This window comes from Scyliorhinus torazame, chromosome 29, assembly GCF_047496885.1.
Source record: "Scyliorhinus torazame isolate Kashiwa2021f chromosome 29, sScyTor2.1, whole genome shotgun sequence".
Lineage (NCBI taxonomy): Eukaryota > Metazoa > Chordata > Chondrichthyes > Carcharhiniformes > Scyliorhinidae > Scyliorhinus > Scyliorhinus torazame.
The window spans coordinates 32,175,699-32,201,775 of record NC_092735.1 but is presented as its reverse complement, the minus strand read 5'-3'; the positions used below and the strand labels follow the sequence as shown (position 1 = coordinate 32,201,775).

The following is a 26,077-nucleotide window of genomic DNA, read 5'->3' as shown; positions in this document are numbered from 1 at the left end:
TAGGAAGTGGTATAGACGCCCGTCTGCCTCGAAGGCTGTGTACTTGCGGTCACTTGGGCGGATGGGGAGCTGATGGTAGGCGGACTTGAGGTCCACGGTGGAGAAGACCTTATATTGGGCAATCCGATTGACCATGTCGGATATGCGGGGGAGAGGGTACGCATCTAGCTGTGTGTACCTGTTGATGGTCTGGCTATAGTCTATGACCATCCTTTGCTTCTCCCCTGTCTTTACTACTGCCACCTGTGCTCTCCAGGGACTATTGCTGGCCTGGATTATGCCTTCCTTCAGTAGCCGCTGGACTTCGGACCGAATAAATGTCCGGTCCTGGGCGCTGTACCGTCTGCTCCTAGTGGCGACGGGTTTGCAATCCGGGGTGAGGTTTGCAAACAAGGATGGGGGTTCAACTTTGAGGGTTGCGAGGCCGCAGATAGTGAGTGGGGGTATTGGGCCGCCGAAATGGAATGTTAGGCTCTGCAGGTTGCACTGGAAGTCTAATCCCAGTAATGTGGGCGCGCAGAGTTGGGGAAGGACGTAGAGCCTGTAGTTTTTCAACTCCCTCCCTTGCACCGTTAGGGTCACTATGCAGAACCCTTTGATCTGTACGGAGTGGGATCCTGCAGCTAGGGAAATCTTTTGCGTACTGGGACGGATGGCCAAAAAACAGCGTCTTACCGTGTCGGGGTGGATGAAGCTTTCTGTGCTCCCGGAGTCGATCAGGCATGGTGTCTCGTGTCCGTTGATCAGCACCGTTGTTGTCGTCATCTGGAGCGCCCAGGGCCGTACTTGGTCCAGCGTCACCGAGGCCAGACGTGGTCGCAGTGTCTCAGCGTCTTCTTCGAACCCCGTGGAGCCGTCGATGCTGGGGTCCACTGTTGTCGTCCAAGATGGCGGCGGGGGTGAACAAAATGGCCACCCCCATGCATCGCACATGGCTGGGGGGTCCCAAGATGGCGGCGGGGGTGGACAAAATGGCCACCCCCATGCATCGCACATGGCTGGGGGTCACAAGATGGCGGCGCCCATTCTCCCCTCGTGGTGGCCGGGACCCAAAATGGCGGCGCCTGCGGGTCGCACATGGGGCGCTGGGGGGGGGGGTTGGGGAGCGTTTGGGATGCGCTGGACTCTTTCTTCTCCGGGGACAGCGGCGACCCCCCGGGACCGGCACACAGCCGCGAAATGGCACTTTTTGCCGCAGCTCTTGCAAATCGCTGCACGGGCCGGGCAGCGCTGCCGGGGGTGTTTCGCCTGGCCGCAGAAATAGCAGCGGGCCCCCCCGGGATGACCTGGCGTCTGAACCGCGCAAGCCTGTGAGGGGGGGGGTTTGTCCCAACGGGGGTCCACGGAGCCCAAGGGGCTGCCGCGCGGTCAGGGCCGTACGCGCGGGTGTTTTGCGCCTCTGAGAGTCCTAGCGACTCTTTTTCTAACAGTCTTTGGCGGATTTGGGGAGAGTTCATACCTGCCACAAACGCATCGCGAATTAACATGTCCGTGTGTTCAGCCGTGTTTACCGGCGGGCAGCTGCAGGCCCGTACCAAAATTAGCAGCGCAGCGTAGAATTCGTCTAGCGATTCTCCGGGACTTTGTCGTCTCGTTGCGAGTTGGTAGCGTGCGTAGACCTGGTTCACTGGGCGAACGTAGATGCTCTTTAGTGCTGCGAACGCCGTCTGGAAATCCTCTGCGTCTTCTATGAGAGGGTAAATTTCCGGGCTTACCCTCGAATGCAGGACCTGCAGTTTCTGGTCTTCTGTGATCCGGCCGGGGGCCGTTCGGAGGTAGCCTTCGAAACAAGTCTGCCAGTGTTTAAAAATTGCTGCTGAGTTCACTGCGTGGGGGCTGATCCTCAGGCATTCCGGGACGATCCTGAGCTCCATAGTCCTTTAAGCACGCTTAATAAATTGTAGCGCACAATGATTTACGAGAGACGAATAGAGATGAAGTCGATGAAGCTTTATTAAGCGTGACTTGTTCCCCGCAGTTCAGCAACAGACTGGAGCTGCGGGGAGAACTCCTGGTTCTTATACTCCGCCTTCAGGGCGGAGCTAGAGATCAACAGCCAACCAGGACCCGGGATCTGTCAGCCAATGGCATCACGGCTTCACAGTCCCACATGACCCCTAATGCATACTACCACAAGTACGGACTGCGATCTCGCCAACGAGGCCGTCGCAAAACTCCCCGCCAAACCCGCCCAAAACTGCACTTTAATTTTGGTCCACTGAATCGCGCCCAATATATCTTTCCTAAATAAGGGACCCAAACTGTACCCAAGTGAGGCCTCTAAATGTGGCCTCACTGCCACCTTGTACAGTTGAAGAAAAATCTCTTTACTTTTATGCTCCATCCCCTTGAAATAATAGCCAGTATTCCATTGGCCGTCCCTTTTACCTGCTGCATGAACAAAGATCCCCAAACCCCCTTTGTCCTGCAGCTTTCTGCAATCTCTCTCCATTCAAGTAATAATCCACCTTCTCATTCTTTCTTCCAAAATGAACAATCTCACATTCTCCTATCATGTTCTGTAGACTGGCCAAAGTGAATGATGAACATTTAGTTCAAAATCATTTGTTGTAGAACAACAGCGTGATAAGATAACTAGGATAAATAAAATAGTAAACAACTATTAGAACATAGAACATACAGTGCAGAAGGAGGCCATTCGGCCCATCGAGCCTGCACCGACCCACTTAAGCCCTCACTTCCACCCTATCCCCGTAACCCAATAACCCCTCCTAACATTTTTTGGACACTAAGGGCAATTTAGCATGTCCAATCCATCTAACCTGCACATCTTTGGACTGTGGGAGGAAACTCCGGAGCACCCGGAGGAAACCCACGCAGACAACGTGCAGACTCCGCACAGACAGTGACCCAGTGGGGAATCGAACCGGGGACCCTGGCGCTGTGAAGCCACAGTACTATCCGCTTGTGCTACTGTGCTGCTCAGTCGAACTGAGGAGGGCCAATGCTCTTGCACTTGCCTCCCTGATCGCCCGCCGTAGAATCCAGCCCAGCTGGCGGTCAGCGGCACCACCCAAAGCTGCAGACCGGCTGTCCGACCTAGCGGAATCTCTCCATTTTTGGAGAAAATCAAATTCGCCATCCCTGGGTGGGAAGAGGGCTTCCTCAAAACATGGGAGCCGTTCGCCTGACTGTTCCGGGGCCTGTTTGTGGCCAACAAATAAATAACCAGCAGACAGGAAGAGGTAGCCAAGACCACGATGGAAGAGAGGGGAGGGTAGACCTGGGAGACAAGAGGTTGTAGCCAAACCCAACAAGAGAATAATGGGGTAGCAGGGCAGAAAGGGGGGAGGTGGGATGGGGTGGGGGGGGGGGGGTGGTCGCAGACAATAGAGGAGAACCAGAAGGGAGAAAGAGTAGGGAACACAAACAGGGTGGAAAGCACAAGGGGGGGGGGGGGGGGGCAACGGCCGCAACAAATACAACAAGTCAAAAAGAGGACACCAGAACGGGAAGCAGGAACGATCCAAGGCCAATGCTCATGCAATTGAATCGTAATAAAAAGTTAACAAAAATGTAAATAGCATTAGAGGCATCACCCAGGTGCCCCCCTGCTTTTTTGTAAAAAAAACAAAAACTCTTTCTCGTGATTTGCATTTTCTTCTCTTGCTTTTGTTTTTGTTTTTGTTTTTGTGTGTGTATATTTGTATTTATTCCATGTACAAAACCCAATAAAAACATTTTTAAAAACTATTGTGGAGCTACTGCCAATACGTCTATCTCCCAGCATGACCGACTCCCAACTTCCAGATCACGGGGTCACATGATGGGTTTACAATGCCACCTAGTGGTCGGAGGTCACGCATGACATTATGGACAAACTTGCCTGGTGCATATCATCACACCTCCCACATTGAATTTTCTGCCCACTCACTTAACCTGTCAATATCTCACTGTGAACTATTTGTATCCTTCTGACAACTTGCCTTCCCTCCCTCCTTTGCAAACCTGGCCATAGTGCACACTGTTCCTTCCTCCAAGTCATTGATATATATACTGTGGAGTGCTGTGGTCCCAGCACTGAACCCTGATGCACGCCCCTGGTTACTGCCCTCCAACCTGAGAAAGACACCTTCATCGTCACTCGCTGCTGTTTTGTTAACCTTTAAATCCATCTGCTTTAAAACTAACAATTAATCCAGCGTGAATTGCCATTTACAGAAGAGGGTTTCAAACTTCCCCCATCATTTATGTTTAAAAATGGTTCCTAATTTCTCTCCTGTAAGGTTTAGTTCTGATCTTTAGAATCTTCTACCCAGTCCCAGACTCCCCAACCAGCAGGAACAGTTTCTCTATCTATCGACCTTACCTGCTCCCCTTAACCTCCTGAAATATCCACTCAAATCACAGGATTAGAATAGATAGGTGCTCAATGGCCAGCACAAAACGATGGACTGAAGGGCCTCGTTCTGTGTTGTAAAACTCTATGACTCTGTCACCTCTTAACATTGTAAATTCCAGCGAGTTCGACATCAGTTTGTATCATCTCTCCACAGAAATCATCTTTATTATTGTAATGTAAGTAACCTTACATTAACACTGCAATGAAGTTACTGTGAAAATCCCCTAGTCGCCACATTCCGGCGCCTGTTCGGCAACTCCAAAATCGCGTTCAGCGATCGGCCGGAGAATACGTTTATACACCAGAATCGGGGGCGGTGCGATTTGTCCGATGCTCCGACCCCTCGAAAATGGCGTACTCGAGAACTACGCCGCACACTGTCGGGAAGGCCTAGAGACGTCACCTGAGGCCCCCCACCCCCCACCCCCCCGATGCTCCGCCCCTGATGGGTCGAGTCCCTGACAGCGTGAGGCGCGTGACCTCTCACTTTTCGGGATCCTCGGAAAGGGACCTGTGTCCAGCGCCGCCAGTCAGGGAGGCGGGGGGAGTCCTTCCGCTGGTAGGGGGGGCTTCGGCGGTGTCATGTTGGGTGTTCCGCTATACAAACGAACCAACACGGTTGAAGATGGTACAACTCTGTTTTATTACTCTTGATAACAACATCTGTTAACTCATGGCTGTGGTTCGTATTTTACCCGTTAACCTGTGGACCTAGCCCTAACACTATCTTGGAGAGGCACTCAGCACATGGTGTATGTCTGAGTGGCACGTTGTGAGCTCTGTGCTCTGAGCTATCTCCTGCTGGAATGGGCGGGAACTGTGGTGTTCCCTGTTTTATAGTGCATGTGCTCTCACTGGTGATTGGCTGTGATGTTGCGTGTGTGTTGATTGGTCCGTTGATCTGTCCATCAGTGTGTGTGTGTGAGAGCACCATGATATGTTTATATGAATATCATGACATCCCCCCTTTTTTACAAGAATATGTGCCTATATGGTAATAAATATTGGTGTGTACTGAGTGCAGCTGAATATGTGTGTGCAATATCTACAACATGTACATGAGGCTAAACTATGTACATAGGAAGGTGTCGGGTGCAACATAGCAACGAGGTTGTACCACAAACAAAACAAGTGCAATCATCAAATATCGAAAGAAAACTCCTGAAACGACAAAAAGAGAAACACATTAACATTGTTGCACAACAATTCAGCGAGTCCAATGTTCAACCAGGCTCATAAGTCCAGCCTAGTAGGTGGGCGACGAATTCGGGTTGAATCATCACCCGGATTAACGCTGTTCACTGGCATCGGTTGGTGGGTCCTACTTGGGGACATCCGATTTCTGTCAATTACCGCAACGCGGAAGGCTTCCCGGTCGTCAGTATCACCGGTCTGTACGTCGTCAGGGTATGACTCGGTGTATGGAGGCTGAATGGCCCGCACGTCCCTGCGAGGCTGGCAGAATTGGGGAGCGTTGGAAGGTTGAGCTGCTCGACAGCAGGCAGCGTAGTGGCCCACCTTGCCACAGCGGAGGCATTTTCGATTTTATGCTGGACATTGCCGCTTTAAATGTGCGGATCCACAGTTGCCACACGTCGTGACGTCATGGCGTTCGTTGCGCCACCGCACATGCGCAATTCGGTCCTGCGTAGAGCGTGCCTGCGCATCACGTCCCTCTGCATCGGCGTCTCTTTTGGTGCATACAAGCGCGGGAGGCCGCGGAAAGCGCGCGAAATGGCCGCCCTCGTCCGGGCCGCGGGCCGGGAGGAACTCGATCGACTGAACCCGCTCGGCCTCGTAGGGCCCCTGCCGTGCCGATTCGGCCGCCTGGAATTGGGAGTACCGGCTGGTCGCGTTTTCGTGGAGGACGCAGGTTTCGATGGCGGTGGCTGGGGTGAGGCTCTTGATTTTGAGGAGCTGCTGGCGTAGGGTGCCCGAGGTGACCCCAAAAACTATCTGGTCCTGAATCATGGAGTCGGAGGTGGCCTCATAGCCGCAGGACTGTGCGAGGATACGGAGGTGTGTCAGAAAAGATTGAAAAGGCTCATCCTTACCCTGCAGGCGCTGCTGGAAGAGGTACCTCTCGAAACTCTCATTCACCTCGACGCTGAAGTGTTGCTCAAGTTTTAGATTGACCGTCTTGTACTTCGTCTTGTCCTCACCTTCCGCGAATACCAGGGAGTGGTAGATGTGGATGGCGTGTTGCCCTGCCGTGGAGGGGAGGAGGGCAATTTTCCTGGTGTCCGAAGCATTCTCCCTGTCTGTGGCTTCTAGGAAGAGCTGGAACGCTGTTTAAACAGCTTCCAGTTGACGCCGAGGTTTCCAGCGATTTTTTTTTTGGCATGTTCATAGAATTTACAGTGCAGAAGGAGGCCATTCGGCCCATCGAGTCTGCATCGACTCTTGGAAAGAGCACCCTACCCAAGGTCAACACCTCCACCCTATCCCCATAACCCAGTAACCCCACCCAACACCAAGGGCAATTTTGGACACTAAGGGCAATTTATCATGGCCAATCCACCTAACCTGCACATCTTTGGACTGTGGGAGGAAACCGGAGCACCCGGAGGAAACCCCCACACACACGGGGAGGATGTGCAGACTCCGCACAGACAGTGACCCAAGCCGGAATCGAACCTGGAACCTGGGACCCTGGAGCTGTGAAGCAATTGTGCTATCCACAATGCTACCGTGCTGCCCCTATTTGGAGCGGCTGCGGCGGGCTGATGGTGTCCATGGCATAGGATGGCGGATCGCTGAAAGATGTGCAGGTAGGTCTCACAGTTGCTGGGTTCCAATCCTGGTACTATGTCGTGTTGGGTGTTCCGCTATACAAACGAACCAACACGGTTGTAGATGGTACAACTCTGTTTTATTACTCTTGATAACAACATCTGTAAACATATGGCTGTGGTTCGTACTTTACCCGTTAACCTGTGGACCCAGCCCTAACACTATCTTAGAGAGGCACTCAGCACATTGTGTATGTCTGAGTGGCACGCTGTGAGCTCTGTGCTCTGAGCTGTCTCCTGCTGGAATGGGCAGGAACTGTGGTGTTCCCTGTTTTATAGTGCGTGTGCTCTCACTGGTGATTGGCTGTGATGTTGCGTGTGTGTTGATTGGTCTGTTGATCTGTCCAACAGTGTTTGTGTGTGATTGCACCATGATATGTTTATATGAATATCATGACAGGCGGGGTCTGGGGGGACTGGTGGGGGTGGTCCAGGGTGGAGAGGGGGGCAGTTTTTGGTAGGCCGAGGCCATGTGATACGATGCGGCCGACACAGCCTGCCACCATGCGGCCACGGACCCAGCCATCCTGCGTCCGTATCAGCCGGTGAAGCCCCCCACCAGGCGGAGCATCGGTGCAAGGAAGGCGCCGACGCTTTGGTCGTCAGACCAGACGGATAATGCGGATATAGCCACAGAATCGAAGAACCCAGCCCTTAGTCTCTGAAATGGAGAATCCCGCACAATGTAACTCGTACACCAATATTTAAAATAGATGTTTGTTTAAAGAATGTATTCAAAACCATCTGTGTTGTTAAAATCCACACGCGCCTCATTCACAATACAGCTACTGAGTGAAGCCAAAAATTTTATTTGTTTACGAGAGCTGGGTGTTATTGAGTAGGCCAACAGTTATTGGCCATCCCTATAACTGAATAAAGGGAGCTTTACTCTGTATCTAACCCCGTGCTGTACCTGTCCTGGGAGTGTTTGATGGCGACAGTGTAGAGGGAGCTTTACTCTGTATCTAACCCCGTGCTGTACCTGTCCTGGGAGTGTTTGATGGCGACAGTGTAGAGGGAGCTTTACTCTGTATCTAACCCCGTGCTGTACCTGTCCTGGGAGTGTTTGGAGGGGACAGTGTAGAGGGAGCTTTACTCTGTATCTAACCCCGTGCTGTACCTGCCCTGGGAGTGTTTGGTGGGGACAGTGTAGAGGGACCTTTACTCTGTATCTAACCCCGTGCTGTACCTGTCCTGGGAGTGTTTGGTGGGGACAGTGTAGAGGGACCTTTACTCTGTATCTAACCCCATGTTGTACCTGTCCTGGGAGTGTTTGGTGGGGACAGTGTAGAGGGAGCTTTACTCTGTATCTAACCCTGTGCTGTACCTGTCCTGGGAGTGTTTGGTGGGGACAGTGTAGAGGGAGCTTTACTCTGTATCTAACCCCGTGATGTACCTGCCCTGGGAGTGTTTGATGGCGACAGTGTTGAGGGAGCTTTATATCCCAAATTTCACCATCTGCAGTGGCGGGATTTGAACCTAGGTCCCTAGAGCATGACTCTGGGTCCCTGGTTTCCTAATGCAGTGAGAATATCACTACACCACCACCGCCCCAGGTGCAAGCCCAGGGTGATACTATGTGAAAGCACCTCGACCATATTCAGTCCAGGCGACTGCTTCTTCGGAATGTTCCTCGTCCTCGTAAACTTCTCCTAAAACCGCATGTGCAGCCTGATCCGGCCACAGCAGGACCCCAAGGGGGTCAAGGCGCCAACTTAGCTGAGGCCATCGCCTCGGAGATGGAAATGAGGAGGTCTCCGATGGGGAATCCTCGGATCCGCAGCCTCCGGCATTGCAGCCGCCACGTCGCTCGAGTCGGAAACATAGAGCATAGCATAGAACATACAGTGCAGAAGGAGACCATTCAGCCCATCGAGTCTGCACCGTCCCACTTAAGCCCTCACTTCCACCCTATCCCCGTAAACCAATAACCCTTCATAAAATTTTTTGGTCACTAAGGGCAATTTATCATGGCCAATCTGCAGGTCCTTGGACTGTGGGAGGAAACCGGAGCACCCGGAGGAAACCCACGCACACACGGGGAGAACGTGCAGACTCCGCACAGACAGTGACCCAGCCGGGAATCGAACCTGGGACTGTGGCACTGTGAATCCGTAGTGCTAACCACTGTGCTACCGTGCTGCCCTAAACAGTGTTGGCCTTCGTGATACAGGCCGCCCGAACCATCACCTCGAATGCACGAGGCCCCACCAGGCACCAAGAGGGTCCGCCCCCCCCCCCCCTTCACCACGGTCTCTGGAGGATTCTACGGACTTTGGGAAGGGAGTGAGGTTCTATCCCAGACGGGTCTGACGGTGTGGGGATGATTAACGACACGTGGATCTTGCAGAATACGAGCTCCCCCGATAAGGGGGCAGGGTGAACCTTTAATAATGTCTGTATAAATAGAGGCAGCCAGCAAAGCACCAGTAAGACACAGTGGGGAACCACTGGAGCTATAAATAATAGTTACTGTGAAATAAAGTAAGTTTTTGTTTCAACAAACTCGGTGTGCATTCTTCGTGACGAGTACGAAACTGAGCTTGATCAGTATTGGATAGGCCCGAAGCTGAACTCGATGTTTTCCTTGAACATTCGGAAAAGGACCCAGGAAGGCAATCATTGCACCTCCTTCCCTGGGGGAGCTGCCAGTTTGTAACTCTGAGATCAGCACAAGCTGCACCTGACCCTCGGGATAATGTCAATCAGGGAGCACCAGAATAAATACGGACCTCCCCAAACATCTCCATCGGGTTTGTCACTAGAGACGCTTTTTCAATGTGACCTTTTTCAGGGTTTGGGATTGACTCAGGTCGACATGCTCACAAGATAGAGACCCACTCCCACTTCCTCCACTGATTGGTAACGCACTGTCCAGCCACTTAGTGCACTGTACAGCCGGTTAGTGCACTGTACAGCCGGTTAGTGCACTGCACAGCCACTTAGTGCACAGCCGGTTAGTGCACTGTACAGCCGGTTTGTGCACTGCACAGTCGGTTAGTGCACTGTACAGCCGGTTAGTACACTGTACAGTCGGTTAGTGCACTGTACAGTCGGTTAGTGCACTGCACAGCCAGTTAGTACACTGTACAGCCGGTTAGTACACTGTACAGTCGGTTAGTGCACTGTGCAGCCGGTTAGTGCACTGTACAGTCAATTAGTGCACTGTACAGCCAGTTAGTGAAATGGACAGCCAGTTAGTGCACTGTACAGTCGGTTAGTGCACTGAACAGCCGGTTAGTGCACTGTACAGCCGGTTAGTGCACTGCACAGCCACATAGTGCACAGCCGGTTCGTGCACTGCACAGTCGGTTAGTGCACTGTACAGCCGGTTAGTGCACTGTACAGCCGGTTAGTGCAATGTACAGTCAGTTAGTGCACTGTACAGCCAGTTAGTGAAATGTACAGCCAGTTAGTGCACTGTACAGTCGGTTAGTGCACTGTACAGTCGGTTAGGGCACTGAACAGCCGGTTAGTGCACTGTACAGCCGGTTAGTGCACTGCACAGCCGGTTAGTGCAGTGTACAGCCAGTGAGTGCAGTGCACAGCCAGTTAGTGCACTGTACAGCCGATTAGTGCACTGTACAGCCAGTTAGTGAAATGTACAGCCAGTTAGTGCACTGTACAGTCGGTTAGTGCACTGTACAATCGGTTAGGGCACTGAACAGCCGGTTAGTGCACTGTACAGCCGGTTAGTGCACTGCACAGCCACTTAGTGCACAGCCGGTTCGTGCACTGCACAGTCGGTTAGTGCACTGCACAGCCGGTTAGTGCACTGTACAGCCGGTTAGTGCACTGTACAGCCGGTTAGTGCAATGTACAGCCAGTTAGTGCACTGTACAGCCAGTTAGTGCACTGTACAGCCGGTTAGTTCACTGTACAGCCGGTTAGTGCACTGTACAGCAGGTTAGTGCACTTTACAGCTGGTTAGTGCACTGTACAGTCGGTTAGTGCACTGTGCAGCCGGTTCGTTCACTGTACAGTAGGTTTGTGCACTGTACAGCCGGTTAGTGCACTGTACAGCCGATTAGTGCACTGTACAGTCGGTTAGTGCACTGTACAGCCGGTTAGTGTACTGTACAGCCGATTAGTGCACTGTACAGCCGGTTAGTGCACTATACAGCCGATTAGTACACTGTACAGCCGGTTAGTGCACAATACAGCCGGTTAGTGCACTCTACAGTCCATTAGTGCACTGTACAGCCGGTTAGTACACTGTACAGTAGGTTTGTGCACTGTACAGCCGGTTAGTACACTGTACAGTCGGTTATTGCACGGTACAGCCGGTTAGTGCACTGTACAGCCGGTTAGTACACTGTACAGTCGGTTAGTGCACTGTACAGCCGGTTAGTACACTGTACAGTCGGTTAGTACACTGTACAGCCGGTTCGTACACTGTACAGTCCGTTAGTGCACTGTACAGCCGGTTAGTGCACTGTACAGCCGGTTGTGCACTTTACAGTCGGTTAGTGCACTGTACAGTCGGTTAGTGCACTGTACAGCCAGTTAGGGCAATGTACAGCCGGTTAGTGCACTGTACAGTTGGTTAGGGCAATGTACAGCCGGTTAGTGCACTGTACAGTCGGTTAGTGCAGTGTACAGCCAGTTAGTGCACTGTACAGCCAGTTAGTGCACTGTACAGCCGGCTAGTGCAATGTACAGCCAGTTAGGGCAATGTACAGCCGGTTAGTGCAATGTACAGCCAGTTAGTGCAGTGTACAGCTGGTGAGTACAATGTACAGCCGGTTAGTGCAATGTACAGCCAGTTAGTGCAGTGTACAGCCAGTTAGTGCACTGTACAGCCAGTTAGTACACTGTACAGCCAGTTAGTGCAATGTGCAGCCAGTTAGGGCAATGTACAGCCGGTTAGTGCACTGTACAGCCGGTTAGTGCACTTTACAGCTGGTTAGCGCACTGTACAGTCGGTTAGTGCACTGTACAGCCGGTTAGTGCACTGTACAGCCGAGTAGTGCACTGTACAGCCGGTTAGTGCACTGTACAGTCGTTTAGTGCACTGAACAGCCAGTTAGTGCACTGTACAGTCGGTTAGTGCACTTTACAGCCGATTAGTGCACTGTACAGCCGGTTAGTGCACTGTACAGCCGGTTAGTGCACTGTACAGCCGAGTAGTGCACTGTGCAGCCGGGTAGTGCACTGTACAGTCGTTTAGTGCACTGAACAGCCAGTTAGTGCACTGTACAGTCGGTTAGTGCACTTTACAGCCAGTTAATGCAATGTGCAGCCGGTTAGTGCAGTGTACAGCCAGTTAGTGCAGTGTATAGCCGGTTAGTGCAATGTGCAGCCGGTTAGTGCAGTGTACAGCCAGTTAGTGCAGTGTATAGCCGGTTAGTGCAATGTGCAGCCGGTTAGTGCAGTGTATAGCCGGTTAGTGCAATGTGCAGCCGGTTAGTGCAGTGTACAGCCAGTTAGTGCAGTGTATAGCCGGTTAGTGCACTGTACAGCCGGTTAGTGCACTGCACAGCCGGTTAGTGCACTGTACAGCCGGTTAGTGCACTGTAAAGCTGGTTAGTGCACTGTATAGCCAGTTAATGCAATGTACAGCCTGTTAGTGCAATGTGCAGCCAGTTATTGCAATGTGCAGCCGGTTAGTGCAGTGTACAGCCAGTTTGTGCAGTGTATAGCCGGTTAGTGCAATGTGCAGCCGGTTAGTGCAGTGTACAGCCAGTTAGTGCAGTGTATAGCCGGTTACTGCACTGTACAGCCGGTTAGTGCACTGCACAGCCGGTTAGTGCACTGTACAGCCGGTTAGTGCACTGCACAGCCGGTTAGTGCACTGTACAGCCGGTTAGTGAACTGTACAGCCGGTTAGTGCAGTGAACAGCCAGTGAGTGCAGTGTACAGCCAGTTAATGCACTGTACAGCCTGTTAGTGCACTGTCCAGCCAGTTAATGAATTTTATATTTGGTTAGTGCAATATACAGCCGGTTAGTGCACTGTACAGTCGGTTAGTGCACTGTACAGCCAGTTAGTGCAGTGTACAGCCAGTTAGGGCAATGTACAGCCGGTTAGTGCACTGTACAGTCGGTTAGTGCACTGTACAGCCGGTTAGTGCAATGCACAGCCGGTTAGTGCACTGTACAGCCGGTTAGTGCACTGCACAGCCGGTTAGTGCACTGTACAGCCTGTTAGTGCACTGTCCAGCCAGTTAATGAATTTTATATTCGGTTAGTGCGATATACAGCCGGTTAGTGCACTGTACAGTCGGTTAGTGCACTGTACAGCCAGTTAGTGCAATGTACAGCCAGTTAGGGCAATGTACAGCCGGTTAGTGCACTGTACAGTCGGTTAGTGCACTGTACAGCCGGTTAGTGCACTGTACAGTCGGTTAGTGCACTGTACAGTCGGATAGTGCACTGTACAACCGATTAGTGCACTGTACAGCCGGTTAGTGCAGTGTACAGCCAGTGAGTGCAGTGCACAGCCAGTTAGTGCACTGTACAGCCGATTAGTGCACTGTACAGTCGGTTAGTGCACTGTACAGTCGGTTAGTGCACTGAACAGCCAGTTAATGCACTGTACAGCCAGTTAGTGCACTGTACAGCCAGTTATTGCACTGTACAGCCGGTTAGTGCAGTGTACAGCCAGTTAGTGCAGTGTACAGCCAGTTCGTGCACTGTACAGCCGATTTGTGCACTGTACAGCCGGTTGGTGCACTGTACAGCCGGTTCGTACACTGTACAGTCGGTTAGTGCACTGAACAGCCAATTAGTGCACTGTACAGCCGGTTAATGCAATGTACAGCCGGTTAATGCAATGTACAGCCGGTTAGTGCAATGTGCAGCCGGTTAATGCAATGTGCAGCTGGTTAGTGCAGTGTATAGCCGGTTAGTGCAATGTGCAGCCGGTTAGTGCAGTGTACAGCCAGTTAGTGCAGTGTATAGCCGGTTAGTGCCGTGTACAGCCGGTTAGTGCAGTGTACAGCCAGTTAGTGCACTGTACAGCCGGTTAGTGCCGTGTACAGCCGGTTAGTGCACTGTACAGCCGGTTAGTGCACTGTACAGCCGGTTAGTGCCGTGTACAGCCGGTTAGTGCACTGTAAAGCCGGTTAGTGCACTGTACAGCCGGTTCGTGCACTGTACAGCCGGTTAATGCACTGTACAGCCGGTTAGTGCTGTGTACAGCCGGTTAGTGCATTGTACAGCCAGATAGTGCACTGTACAGCCGGTTAGTGCACTGTACAGCCGGTTCGTGCACTGTACAGCCGGTTAGTGCACTGTACAGCCGGTTAGTGCTGTGTACAGCCGGTTAGTGCATTGTACAGCCGGTTAGTGCACTGTACAGCCGGTTAGTGCACTGTACAGCCGGTTAGTGCCGTGTACAGCCGGTTAGTGCACTGTACAGCCGGTTAGTGCACTGTACAGCCGGTTAGTGCACTGTACAGCCGGTTAGTGCAGTGTACAGCCGGTTAGTGCAGTGTACAGCCGGTTAGTGCACTGTACAGCCGGTTTCATAGATTATCATAGAATTTACAGTGCAGAAGGAGGCCATTCAGCCCATCGAGTCTGCACCGGCTCTTGGAAAGAGCACCCTACCCAAGGTCAACACCTCCACCCTATCCCCACAACCCAGCAACCCCACCCAACACTAAGGGCAATTTTGGACACTCAGGCCAATTTATCACGGCCAATCCACCTAACCTGCACATCTTTGGACAGTGGGAGGAAACCGGAGCACCCGGAGGAACCCACGCGCACACGGGGAGGACGTGCAGACTCCGCACAGACAGTGACCCAAGCCGGAATCGAACCTGGGATCCTGGAGCTGTGAAGCAATTGTGCTATCCACAATGCTACCGTGCTGCCCAGTGTAGTGCGGTTAGTGCAGTGTACAGCCGGTTAGTGCACTGTACAGCCGGTTAGTGCACTGTACAGCCGGTTAGTGCACTGCACAGTGCAGTGTTTTTCAAACTTTTTTTTCCCGGGACCCGCTTTTACCAACTGGCTGACCTTAGCAACCCAGGCCGGCCGACCTTCGCAACACACCATTATTGCGGCAGGTGAGCCTGCTTGGTCCTCACAATCTCACTCGATTCATCATTCAATATTACATTCCTGCGAAGGACCTCAGCTGGCGATTTAAGTACTCGCTGCATCCCTTGAAAAAAATCAAGAGGTTTGTCGTTGACCTCACCTCTTCAAATGCCTTTGAAGATTTGAGGGGTTTAAGCTTTAATTTGCCAGTAATCCCCTGTATGTAACACACATGGGCTTCGCATCCTGATTTGCATTGGCACAATTAAAGACATACCTCAAGAAATCACCTTCACACTGCTTTGTTCCAGATTTCAGTTTCTTCTTCATTGTTTGTTCACCAGCGGCGCTGGAGTTCTGGGTCAACTCACACCAGCACTGCTTTGGACTCTCCTTAGAAGCTGCCTCCAGCAGATTCACTTGTGAGATCCTGGCCTGTTTGTGCCTCGGATCCTCTCTGCTTATTACGAAATAATCCGTCTTCGGTTCTTCACACCGTCCTGTTGCTTGCTTGCTGCCAGCTACAAAATGGAGGAATCTCTCCTCCATGATTTGGCGCCCAAAGCATGAACTGTTGCTAACTTTTGGTTGGCTCTTCAATCGTAATTTGCTCTGTTTGTTTAACCTTTGCTCTCGAGTCGCCAGGTATCTTTATGATACCGCCACGAGGTTCAAGTTCAAGTAATGATCAATAAACCGACACACCAATTAGTAAGATTCAAATCAAAACACATTTATTACACACAGTAAATCACTACTCATGCATAAACTCTACTTTCTAGGCTATTCCTATCACTAACAGGCCTATACTTAGCTTCGGAATTGGCCCACCAGGTCAGGGGAACAAATGGCCTTTCGTTCGGGTCCTGAGTCTGCAGGATTCAAAAGCTGATATGGTCTGGTAGCTAGGAGCGCCTATCTCGTAGCGAGCGTTGATTTGAGACTTACTTGGTTGGCGGCAGGTGAGACAGGTCACTCTCACGGGTTGATTCGAGTTGCTGAGTGACCCTGTCAAAGAAGGATGATTTGAACTTGGGGGCTTTACTTTATAGTCCCCAGGGGCTTCCCGCCCTTCGGGGCGGACCCCGTACCTGGTTACAAGTGATTGGACTGCGTTCCGATCACTTGGATCAATTTCTCCAATACTGGAAATGTTCCCTGATCGCTGGGCGGTCCCTAAATGTCCGTTGACCTTCCTTTGTCTTGGCTCCTGCTGGCGCCGAGGAGTCTGGCTTGGCTTTATTCACCTTAACTGTTGCCATTGTGCCCGGGGATCGCTCATTACTATGCGGATGGCTGCTGGTTTCAGTGCTGTCTGGTTGTTTTGCAGGTTTCAATACACATGATTTCTGTATTTGCTAGTCTTTGCCTGTGTTGGCTGAATTTCCCTGCAGCCTTTGCAGTTCTCCATTTTAAGTCGGGAAGTGGCCAACCCAGGTGGCTACAGACGTACAGGACGCGTGGCGCCATTGTGCACGCCGGACCCATGACCTTCTCTCTGCCGCTGCTACTGGCTGAATGACTCCATCGTTCATATCTAAAGGCCGGTCACAGCTGGCATTCTTTTTTGAAACTTTATTTCCAATACCTGATTTTTCCAAGTTTGTGACTTTTTACTACTGAAAATTAGAACAATTCCAGTTGAACATGCACATCCCTACGTTAACACACAAACTTTGTTTTAACTATATTCCCATTTCTTTAGAAATTGAAACAAATGTAGATAAAAGTACAATCTTGTTTTTACTTTACAAACCACGACTTTAGGGGCGATGAAGTAACTTGCAAGCATACACAATGTCACAATCTCTCTTACTGGTTCCACTGCATTGCAATATCCAAACATCCAAGTCACCGCCTGCTCCATTCTCACCAAAAGCACTTACTTCCTGGTTTCCAGCGAGTGGTGACGCAAAGTGATGACTGTGTAGGTTTCTTCCAGTCTTGATCTGTGTCAGCCGTATTGACTGGCCTCGTTTGATCAGTATCCCTGGCTGACAAACCTGGTCTGGTTTCCTTCTCACTGTCCAGTAGCTGCATCGACCTCGGTCGCAGACTGCTGACCACTTCCCGGCCTGTACGTCACGTCGTGGGAGTGCACGCGGGCGTTGCGTTGGCCGTTGAACAGCTTGACCACAGAGCCGCAGGTCGCATACGGCAATCGGTGGCGGGGGACGAACCGAGCAACCTCTGCTGCGTCTGTCTTGCCGGTGAACATAAGAACATAAGAACTAGGAGCAGGAGTAGGCCATCTGGCCCCTCGAGCCTGCTCCACCATTCAATGAGATCATGGCTGATCTTTTGTGGACTCAGCTCCACTTTCCGGCCCGAACACCATAACCCTTAATCCCTTTATTCTTCAAAAAACTATCTCTATCTTAAAAACACTTAATGAAGGAGCCTCAACTGCTTCACTGGGCAAGGAATTCCATAGATTCACAACCCTTTGGGTGAAGAAGTTCCTCCTAAACTCAGTCATAAATCTACTTCCCCTTATTTTGAGGCTATGCCCCCTAGTTCTGCTTTCACCCGCCAGTGGAAACAACCGGCCCGCATCTATCCTATCTATTCCCTTCATAATTTTATATGTTTCTATAAGATCCCCCTGTCATAATATGCACCCATGCACATCATGAGGTAAAAGCAGGCACTGACAGACACCCAAGTGAGCCAATCAATATACAGAACAGAACACGACCAATCACAAGACAGGATACCCGAGGGGGGCTTCCAACTATAAAACACACGAGGCATCAGCACTCCGCCTCTTTCCACTGGTGACAACTGTAGTGACAGTCAGGGTGTACAAATCATTCAACACCTTCTACACGTGGATCAGAGCTAGTCTAGTCTAGATAATTAATGTTAGTTTACTTAGAGTAGCAGAGGGTCAATCCACAGGCAGCTGTGTGCTTCGTTACTGAAGTTCAATAAATCTTACATTGAACCCACATTTGCTGTATACTTGATCAGTTCATTGCAGCGTGTGCAGTCCGTGTTATCCCAGGGTGAACATCACGACACCCCCCCGCATCCTTCTAAATTCCGAGTACAGTCCCAGTCTACTCAACCTCTCCTCGTAATCCAACCCCCTCAACTCTGGGATGAACCTAGTGAATCTCCTCTGCACACCCTCCAGCGCCAGTACGTCCTTTCTCAAGTAAGGAGACCAAAACTGAACACAATACTCCAGGTGTGGCCTCACTAACACCTTATACAATTGCAGCAGAACCTCCCTAGTCTTAAACTCCATCCCTCTAGCAATGAAGGGCAAAATTCCATTTGCCTTCTTAATCATCAGTTGCACCTGCAAACCAACTTTTTGCGACTCATGCACTAGCACACCCCGGTCTCTCTGCACAGCAGCATGTTTTAATATTTTATCATTTAAATAATAATCCCTTTTGCTGTTATTCCTATCAAAATGGATAACCTCACATTTGTCAACATTGTATTCCATCTGCCAGACCCAAGCCCATTCACTTAGCCTATCCAAATCCCTCTGCAGACTTCCAGTATCCTCTGCACCCCCAGGAATGGTAATAGAAGTATCTGGGGCGTTGTCTGTAAGGTATGCTTCTGTGAGCATGACCATGTCAGGCTGATGCTTGACAAGTCTGTTGAGACAGCTCCCCCAACTTTGGCACCAGCTCCCAGATATTAGTAAGGGGGGGGGGGGGGGGGGCGGGTGGAGGCCTTGCCGGGTCGACAGGGCTGGCATTGCAATTGTTACCTCCACCTGTACTTGCCTCAAAATCCGGGAACTTCCTTTCTAGCAGCACTGTGGGTGGACCTACGCCACATGGGACTGCAGCAGTTGAAGAAGAATGCTTGCCAACACCTCCTCGGGGGCAATTAGGGATGGGTGGATGCCAGCCTAACCCACATCTTGTGAAACAAAGGAAATTCTACTGGCGATCAGGTTATTTTGGGATCAAATTTTCAATCAGTGGGAAGAGGCGGGCGAGAGGGTACTTGTGGCAATAATAAAAAGATTATAATTACAAATCCCTTGCCTGGGGAGGGGTGGGTCTCACTCTCAATTTGCCAAACAGAGTAGGCAAGAGAGAGAGACTGCATGTGCTTCCAGCAAATCCACACCTGTGTTTAGATCCAGGTTTAAATCCCAGGTGACAGGCAGGCTTTTGAACTTTGTGTGTTACTTAATGCAGCGGGGGGGGGGGGGGGGAGCAGAATGGATAAGACATGGGACAACAATGATTCTTAAATTTGGCTGAAACAGGTGAGGGAAAATAAACAGAAATCTGCAAAAAGCAACAAGCTAAAAAAGTTTAATAATAAGCAAATCCCAGCACACACACACACACACACACACGCAGCATGAAATGAACGCTGGTCCTGGGATTGAGCTACCTGGCAGCAGCTCTGTGTGTGTGTGTGTGATAAAGCCGGAGCTCAAATACAAACCTTTCACTTCCTCATTGGGCTGGGCTGGGCTAAGTCCACGCCGCTCCGATCTGGGGTTAGATTTTGACACAGTAAGAGTTGGGGTTAGGTGGGAGGGGGGTGTCAGTGCCTGGCTGGCCTGGAATGAGGGGCATTCTCCAGCACAGACCATCGCCACAGGGATTGCTGAGTTGGAGCTGGTGATTTGCTGTGGAATCGAGCCTGGGATGGATCCCAGAGACAGCCCCGAGCTGTTGCTGCTGCTGATACTGATCGCGGTCTGGGTAAGAGCTCCCATTCCCCATCCCTCACTGCCAGATCCTTCCCCACTCGCAGTCCTGCTTGTCTGGACACGGGATACCTGTTTTATTTATTGCTTGCGGTGAGATGCGTCTGGCCAAGTTTAATTGTTAAGTATCACCCCCCCCCCCCCCCCCCCCCAGGGGATGGGGGGAGATAGTGCATGCAGAGGAGGGGAGAGTGAGGGGAGAATGAGGTTCGCGAGGGGAGAGTGGGGAGAGTGAGGGTTAGAGTTGAGAGAGTGAGGGTTAGTCAGGGGAGAGTGAGGGTTAGAATGGGGAGAGTGAGGGTTACGGAGGGGAGAATGAGGTTCGCGAGGGGAGAGTGAGGGTTAGAATGGGGAGAGTGAGGGTTACTGAGGGGAGAATGAGGTTCGCGAGGGGAGAGTGAGGGTTAGAATGGGGAGAGTGAGGGTTACGGAGGGGAGAATGAGGTTCGCGAGGGGAGAGTGAGGGTTAGAATGGGGAGAGTGAGGGTTACTGAGGGGAGAATGAGGTTAGCGAGGGGAGAGTGAGGGTTAGAATGGGGAGAGTGAAAAATGAAAATGAAATGAAAATCACTTATTGTCACAAGTAGGCTTCAAATGAAGTTACTGTGAAAAGCCCCTAGTCGCCACATTCCGGCGCCTGTTCGGGGAGGCTGGTACGGGAAGGGTGTGAGGGTTAGTGAGGGGAGAATGAGGTTAGCGAGGGGAGAGTGAGGGTTAGAATGGGGAGAGTGAGGGGAGAGTGAGGGTTTAGATTGGGGGAGTGAGGGTTAGTGAGGGGAGAGTGTGGGTTAGTGAGGGGAGAATGAGGGTTGCCAAGGGGAGAATGAGGGGTAGAGGGAAGAGCGAGGGAAGAATGAGGCTTAGCAAGGGAATAGTGAGGGAAGATTGAGGGTTAGTGAGGAAAGAGTGAGGGTTAGCGATGGGAGAGTGAGTGGGAAGAGTAAGAGAGACAGAGGGTATATTGAGGGGAGAATAAAGGGACAGTGAGTGAGGAGAGTGAGGGTTCGCGAGAGGAGAGTGAGTGGGGGCGAATGAGGGATGTTGACTGGTGACTGAGACGGTAAGGGGAGAGTGAGGGCAGAGTGAGTGGGGAGTGTGAGGGATGGCGAGGGGAGAGTGAGGGGAGGGGAGAGTGAGGGATGGGGAAGGGAGAGTGAGAGGAGGGGAGAGTGAGGGGAGGGGAGAGTGAGGGGAGGGGAGAGTGAGGGATGGCGAGGGGAGAGAGGAATGGTGAGGGGAGAATGAGAGGAGGGGATAGTGAGGGGAGAGTGAGGGATGGGGAGGGGAGAGTGAGGGGAGGGGAGAGTGAGGGGAGTGTGAGGGGAGAGTGAGGGGAGGGTAGAGTGAGAGGAGATTGAGTGGGGAGTGTGAGGGATGGTGAGGGGAGGGTGAGGGATGGGGAGGGGAGAGTGAGAGGAGGGGAGAGTGAGGGAAGGGGAGAGTGAGGGGAGGGGAGAGTGAGGGGAGATTGAGTGGGGAGTGTGAGGGATGGCGAGGGGAGTATGAGGGATGGGGAGAGGAGAGTGAGTGGAGAATGTGAGGGATGGGGAGAGGAGAGTGCTGTCGAATGTGATTTTGGTGTTATGTTGAAACGTTTTTGCTCTGAGGGAGTTTCACTGCTGGAAGAGCTCAGGATTTTCCAAATCTGAGCCACTCCAAACTTGGCCAATGTGAAGTGCTGATAGCGATAGTTGGAAGGAGATGTGGGGCAGCCATGCTTCTCACAGAGGCAACTTCAACTGAAGCATTCAAAAGGGAATTAATTCAACTGTTACCTGAAAGGGAAGAATGTGTAAGATTCCGGGGCAAAGGCAGGAAAACAGCACTAACTTCAGTCTGCAGACATGATGGGCCGAATGGCCTGCTTCTGAACTGTAACAAGTCTGTGTTTCTGTGTGAAATTACTCTCGTAGTAAGAGGGAACTGTAACCGTCTGTGGAGCTTGTTGACATTCTGTGCCTTTGTGACTGGCGATAGATTAATCAAACAGAAAAGCTAGTGACTAACATTGAAAGATTTACTCTCCACAAATGCCTGGCCACATTAATTGATTGTGAAGTTGGCACGGGTGGCACAGTAGTTGGCACTGCTGCCTCACAGCACCAGGGACCCGGATTCAAATCTGGCCTTGAGTGACTGTCTGTGTGGAGTCTGCATGCTCTCCCCGTGTCGGCGTGGGTTTCCTCCGGGTGCTCCGGTTTCCACCCACAGTCCAAAGAGGTGCCGTTTAGGTGGATTGGCCATTGCTAAATTGCCCCTTAGTGTCCAAAAAGACATGGAGGTTAGACTAAGGGGTTAATGGGATAGGGCGGGGAGGGTGAGCTTGGCGGAAGTGCGCTTTCAGAGGCTCGGTGCAGACTCGATGGGCCGAATGGCCTCCTTCTGCACTGCAGTGGTTCGATGAAGGTAACATGGGGCGGGACGTTTCACTGTTAGTTATTTTGCAGGACTGAGGAATTTTTAGGAAGCAAGAAGAGTTGGGATGGTGGCGTAGTTGGCAAAGGGTGGCATTCAGTGCCCATCTCTGGTTGCCCTGAGAAGGTGGCACTGGGGTCTCCTCTTGAGCTGCCGTTGAGGGGTAAGTTTGGTCATTGTGGTGGTGGTCTGATACAGCTGATTCAGAGAGTCAATCGCATTGGCCGCAGGGCTGGAGTCACCAGAATGGTCACTTTTACTGAGGAAGCCATCGGGACATTCAGGAAACTGTCCCCGGGGATCTGATCCGCTGGCAGCTCCAACCATTTGTGGACTTAGTCCATAAGACTAATGGCTGGTGAATGAGCGAGGTACAGGAAAATGCTGGAAATATTCAGCAGCATCAATGGAGCGAGGAACAGAGCTAACGTTTCGAGCCTGTGTCACTCTTTTTCGGAAGAGCCATTTTGGACTTGAAACGTGAACCCTGTGTCTATCTCCACAGACGCTGCCAGATCTGCTGAGATTTTCCAGCAGTGTGTTTTATTCAGATTGCCAGTACGCGGGCAGTTTCGGCCTTTGTGTTAGGATAGCGGCCGAACTTAAAAACTTCAGAATAAAACTGCACCGAAACTACCCGTGGAACATTTTCCTGATGTGAAAAGGGGAAGCTCAGTTAATGCTGACCTTGGCGAGCACTATGTGTCGTTGACCTGGGATTACTTGGGCGGTGCTGGGACACGTGTCCAAATTGGCGTTGTGTTGTGTTCTGGGCACCATTTTCTTCTTCTGTTTTTTAAAAATAAATGTAGAGTACCCGATTCATTTTTCCCAATTAAGGGGCAGTTTAGCGCGGCCAATCCACCTACCCTGCACATCTTTGGGTTCTGGGGGCGAGACCCATGCAGACATGTGCAAACCTCACACGGACGGTGACCCAGGACTGGGATCAAACCCGGGACTTCGGCACCGTGAGGCAACAGTGCTAACCACTGCGCCACCGTGCTGCCCCTTCGTCTTCTGTTTTAACCCTTGAGTCACGTCCGGTTCCGTCGACCCGTGCCAGCAATTGCCGTGGGCCGGTGTGGTCACACCCTTCTTATCAGTTGTTACAGGGACCAACTCGGTTACCAGCGGCATTGTGGTCTGCTCAAGCGCAACAGAATTACCTCACACAAAATGAAATTAACTGAAACTTATGGGGAACTGAAACCTCAAGTCAAAAAAAAACAACCCCACAGTTTAATAAAACCTAAATTTAGCCTCAGATGCCGAGAACAATTAAAAAGAGGATTTGGGCTAGCAGTGAAGGGGGCGCGGTCACAATGCCGGCACTGGGGCGGGGGCTATACATTCAGGTCTCAAGGGTAGAATTCCACAGCCCCTCCCACCAGTGGGATTTTCCAATCCTTTTTTTTTAAATTTAGAGTACCCAATTATTATTTTTTTTCAATTAAGGGGCAATTTAGCGTGGCCAATCCACCTAGCCTGCACATCTTTGGGTTGTGGGGGCGAAACCCACGCAGACATGGGGATAATGTGCAAACTCCACACGGACAGTGACCCAGAGCTGGGATTGAGCCCGGGTCCTCGGCACGGTGAGGCCGCAGTGCTATGCCACTGCGCCACCGTGCTGCCCTGGGATTTTCCAATCATGCCCGAGTCACCGGATGTATGAACAGCTTGCCCGCGTTTTCCGGCCCCCCCCCCCCTTCACCGGGGACGAAAATTCCACCTAAAGGATTCTTTGTCAATCAGCCATACTCTTGGGTAAATCGGCAACCTAGAGGAAAGAGGAACAGGAGGAGGCCCTTGGCTCCTAGGGCCAGTTCCACCGCCATTCAATAAGACCATGGCTGATCTGATTGTGACTGAACTCCTCTTTCCTGCCTACCAGCAACCCCCCCCCCCCCCTCCATAACCCTTCGCACAGGATTGGGCCATTCAGCCTCTTGAGCCTGTGTGGTGGTATGTATTAGGGGTAATACGTTCCACCACGTGTCGACAGGCTATTGGTGGAGGGATGCCAGGTCCTGATAGGATCTGCCACCTACTGGACTCCACCCAGAAATGCCGGTATAAGAACCCAGCTTTCCCCTCCATTTCCCTCAGCAGCTGCATTCTGTAACCACGCTGCTGGGGATAAATTTCTGCTTAATAAAGCCTTCAATTGACATTACCTCAACCTGCCTTGCGTCATATTGACGGTGCTACAATTTATTAAGCAGAATTTAAATTGAAGAAAACGACGTGGGAACATGGAGCTCCGAATCACCCCGGAGTGCATGCGCATCGCACCCCAAGCAGCTAACTCGGCCTCTATCTTCAAGCACTGCCTGGCATGCTTTGAGGGCTACCTCCGAATGGCCCCCGGCACACCGACTGACGAACAAAAGATGCAGGTCCTCTATTCCAGGGTGAGTCCTGACGTCTACTCCCTTATCGAGGACGAGGACGGTTTCACCGGTGCCATCGCCGCGCTGAAGGATATCTACATCCGGCCCGCCAACCAGGTTTTTGCTCGCTACCAGCTCGCCACACGACGGCAATTTCCGGGGGAATCGCTGGACGAGTTTTATAACGCCCTGCAGATCCTGGGTCGAAACTGCAACTGCCCGGCAGTAACAGCTAGCGAACACACAGAGCTCCTGGTCCGCGGTGCGTATGTGGCAGGTTTGGACTCTTCCCAGATCCGCCAGAGGCTTCTGGAGAAAGAATCTCTGGGACTTACAGAAGCTCGGGCCCTGGCGGCATCCCTCGATGTGGCCTCACGTAACGCCCGCGCCTACGCCCCCGACCGCACTACAGCCCCTTGGGCTCCGTGGACCCCCGCTGCGGTCGACTCTCCGACACCCCCCCCCACCCCCGCAAACCTGCGCGGCCAAAACACCAGACCAACCGGGGGGGCCCTGCTGCTATTTTTGCGGCCAGCCGAAACACCCTCGGCAGCAATGCCCAGCCTGCGCGGCTACCTGCAAAAGCTGCGGGAAGAAAGGCCACTACGCGACAGTGTGCAAGTCCCGCGGGGTCGCCGCTATCTCCGGGGAAGAAACGGGACCACAGACCCAGCCCTCCCAGCAATCCACGTGTGACAAACGGAAGCCGCCATTTTGGACCCCGGACGCCACGAGGGAGAGATGGGCACCGCCATTTTGTCCACCCCCGACCGCGCTCGAACCGTGGACGCCGCCATCTTGACTGAAGGACCCCGACACAGACGGCCACATACTGCCTGATTACGATGCTCAACTTCAACAACCACGTCTGGCTTCGACAACCCTCGACCAGTCGCGACCCCGGACGCTCCAGACTGCAGCCACTACAGTCCTAGTGAATGGCTACGAGACGCCGTGTCTTATCGACTCTGGGAGCACGGAGAGCTTCATTCATCCGGACACGGTAAGGCGCTGTTCCCTCGTAATTCGGCCAAGCACCCAGAAAATTTTCCTGGCGGCGGGATCCCACTCCGTTCAGATCACGGGGTTCTGCATCGCTAACCTAACGGTGCAGGGGAGGGAGTTCCGAAATTACCGGCTCTATGTCCTCCCCCATCTCTGTGCGCCCACACTCCTAGGGTTGGACTTCCAATGCAACCTCCAGAGTTTAACATTTAAATTTGGCGGCCCTATACCCCCACTGACTGTCTGCGGCCTCGCGACCCTCAAGGTTGAACCGCCTTCCATGTTTGCGAACCTCACACCGGATTGCAAACCCGTCGCCACAAGGAGCAGACGGTACAGCGCCCAGGACCGAGCATTTATCCGGTCTGAAGTCCAGAGGCTGTTGAAGGAAGGCATCATCCAGGCTTGCAACAGTCCCT

At 52.0% G+C, this 26,077-nt stretch overlaps 1 protein-coding gene across 1 annotated transcript in view; it reads left to right on the top strand.

Annotated features, from left to right (window-relative positions):
• Positions 1-19,628: 19,628 nt before the first annotated feature.
• Positions 19,629-26,077, top strand: part of LOC140404004 (receptor-type tyrosine-protein phosphatase H-like) — a 96,988-nt gene continuing 90,539 nt past the window's right edge. Inside the window, exon 1 of the mRNA XM_072492344.1 lies at positions 19,629-19,837. Coding sequence (XP_072348445.1) covers positions 19,781-19,837 — 57 coding nt within the window. The 5' untranslated portion in view covers positions 19,629-19,780. The remainder of the gene's footprint in view (positions 19,838-26,077) is intronic.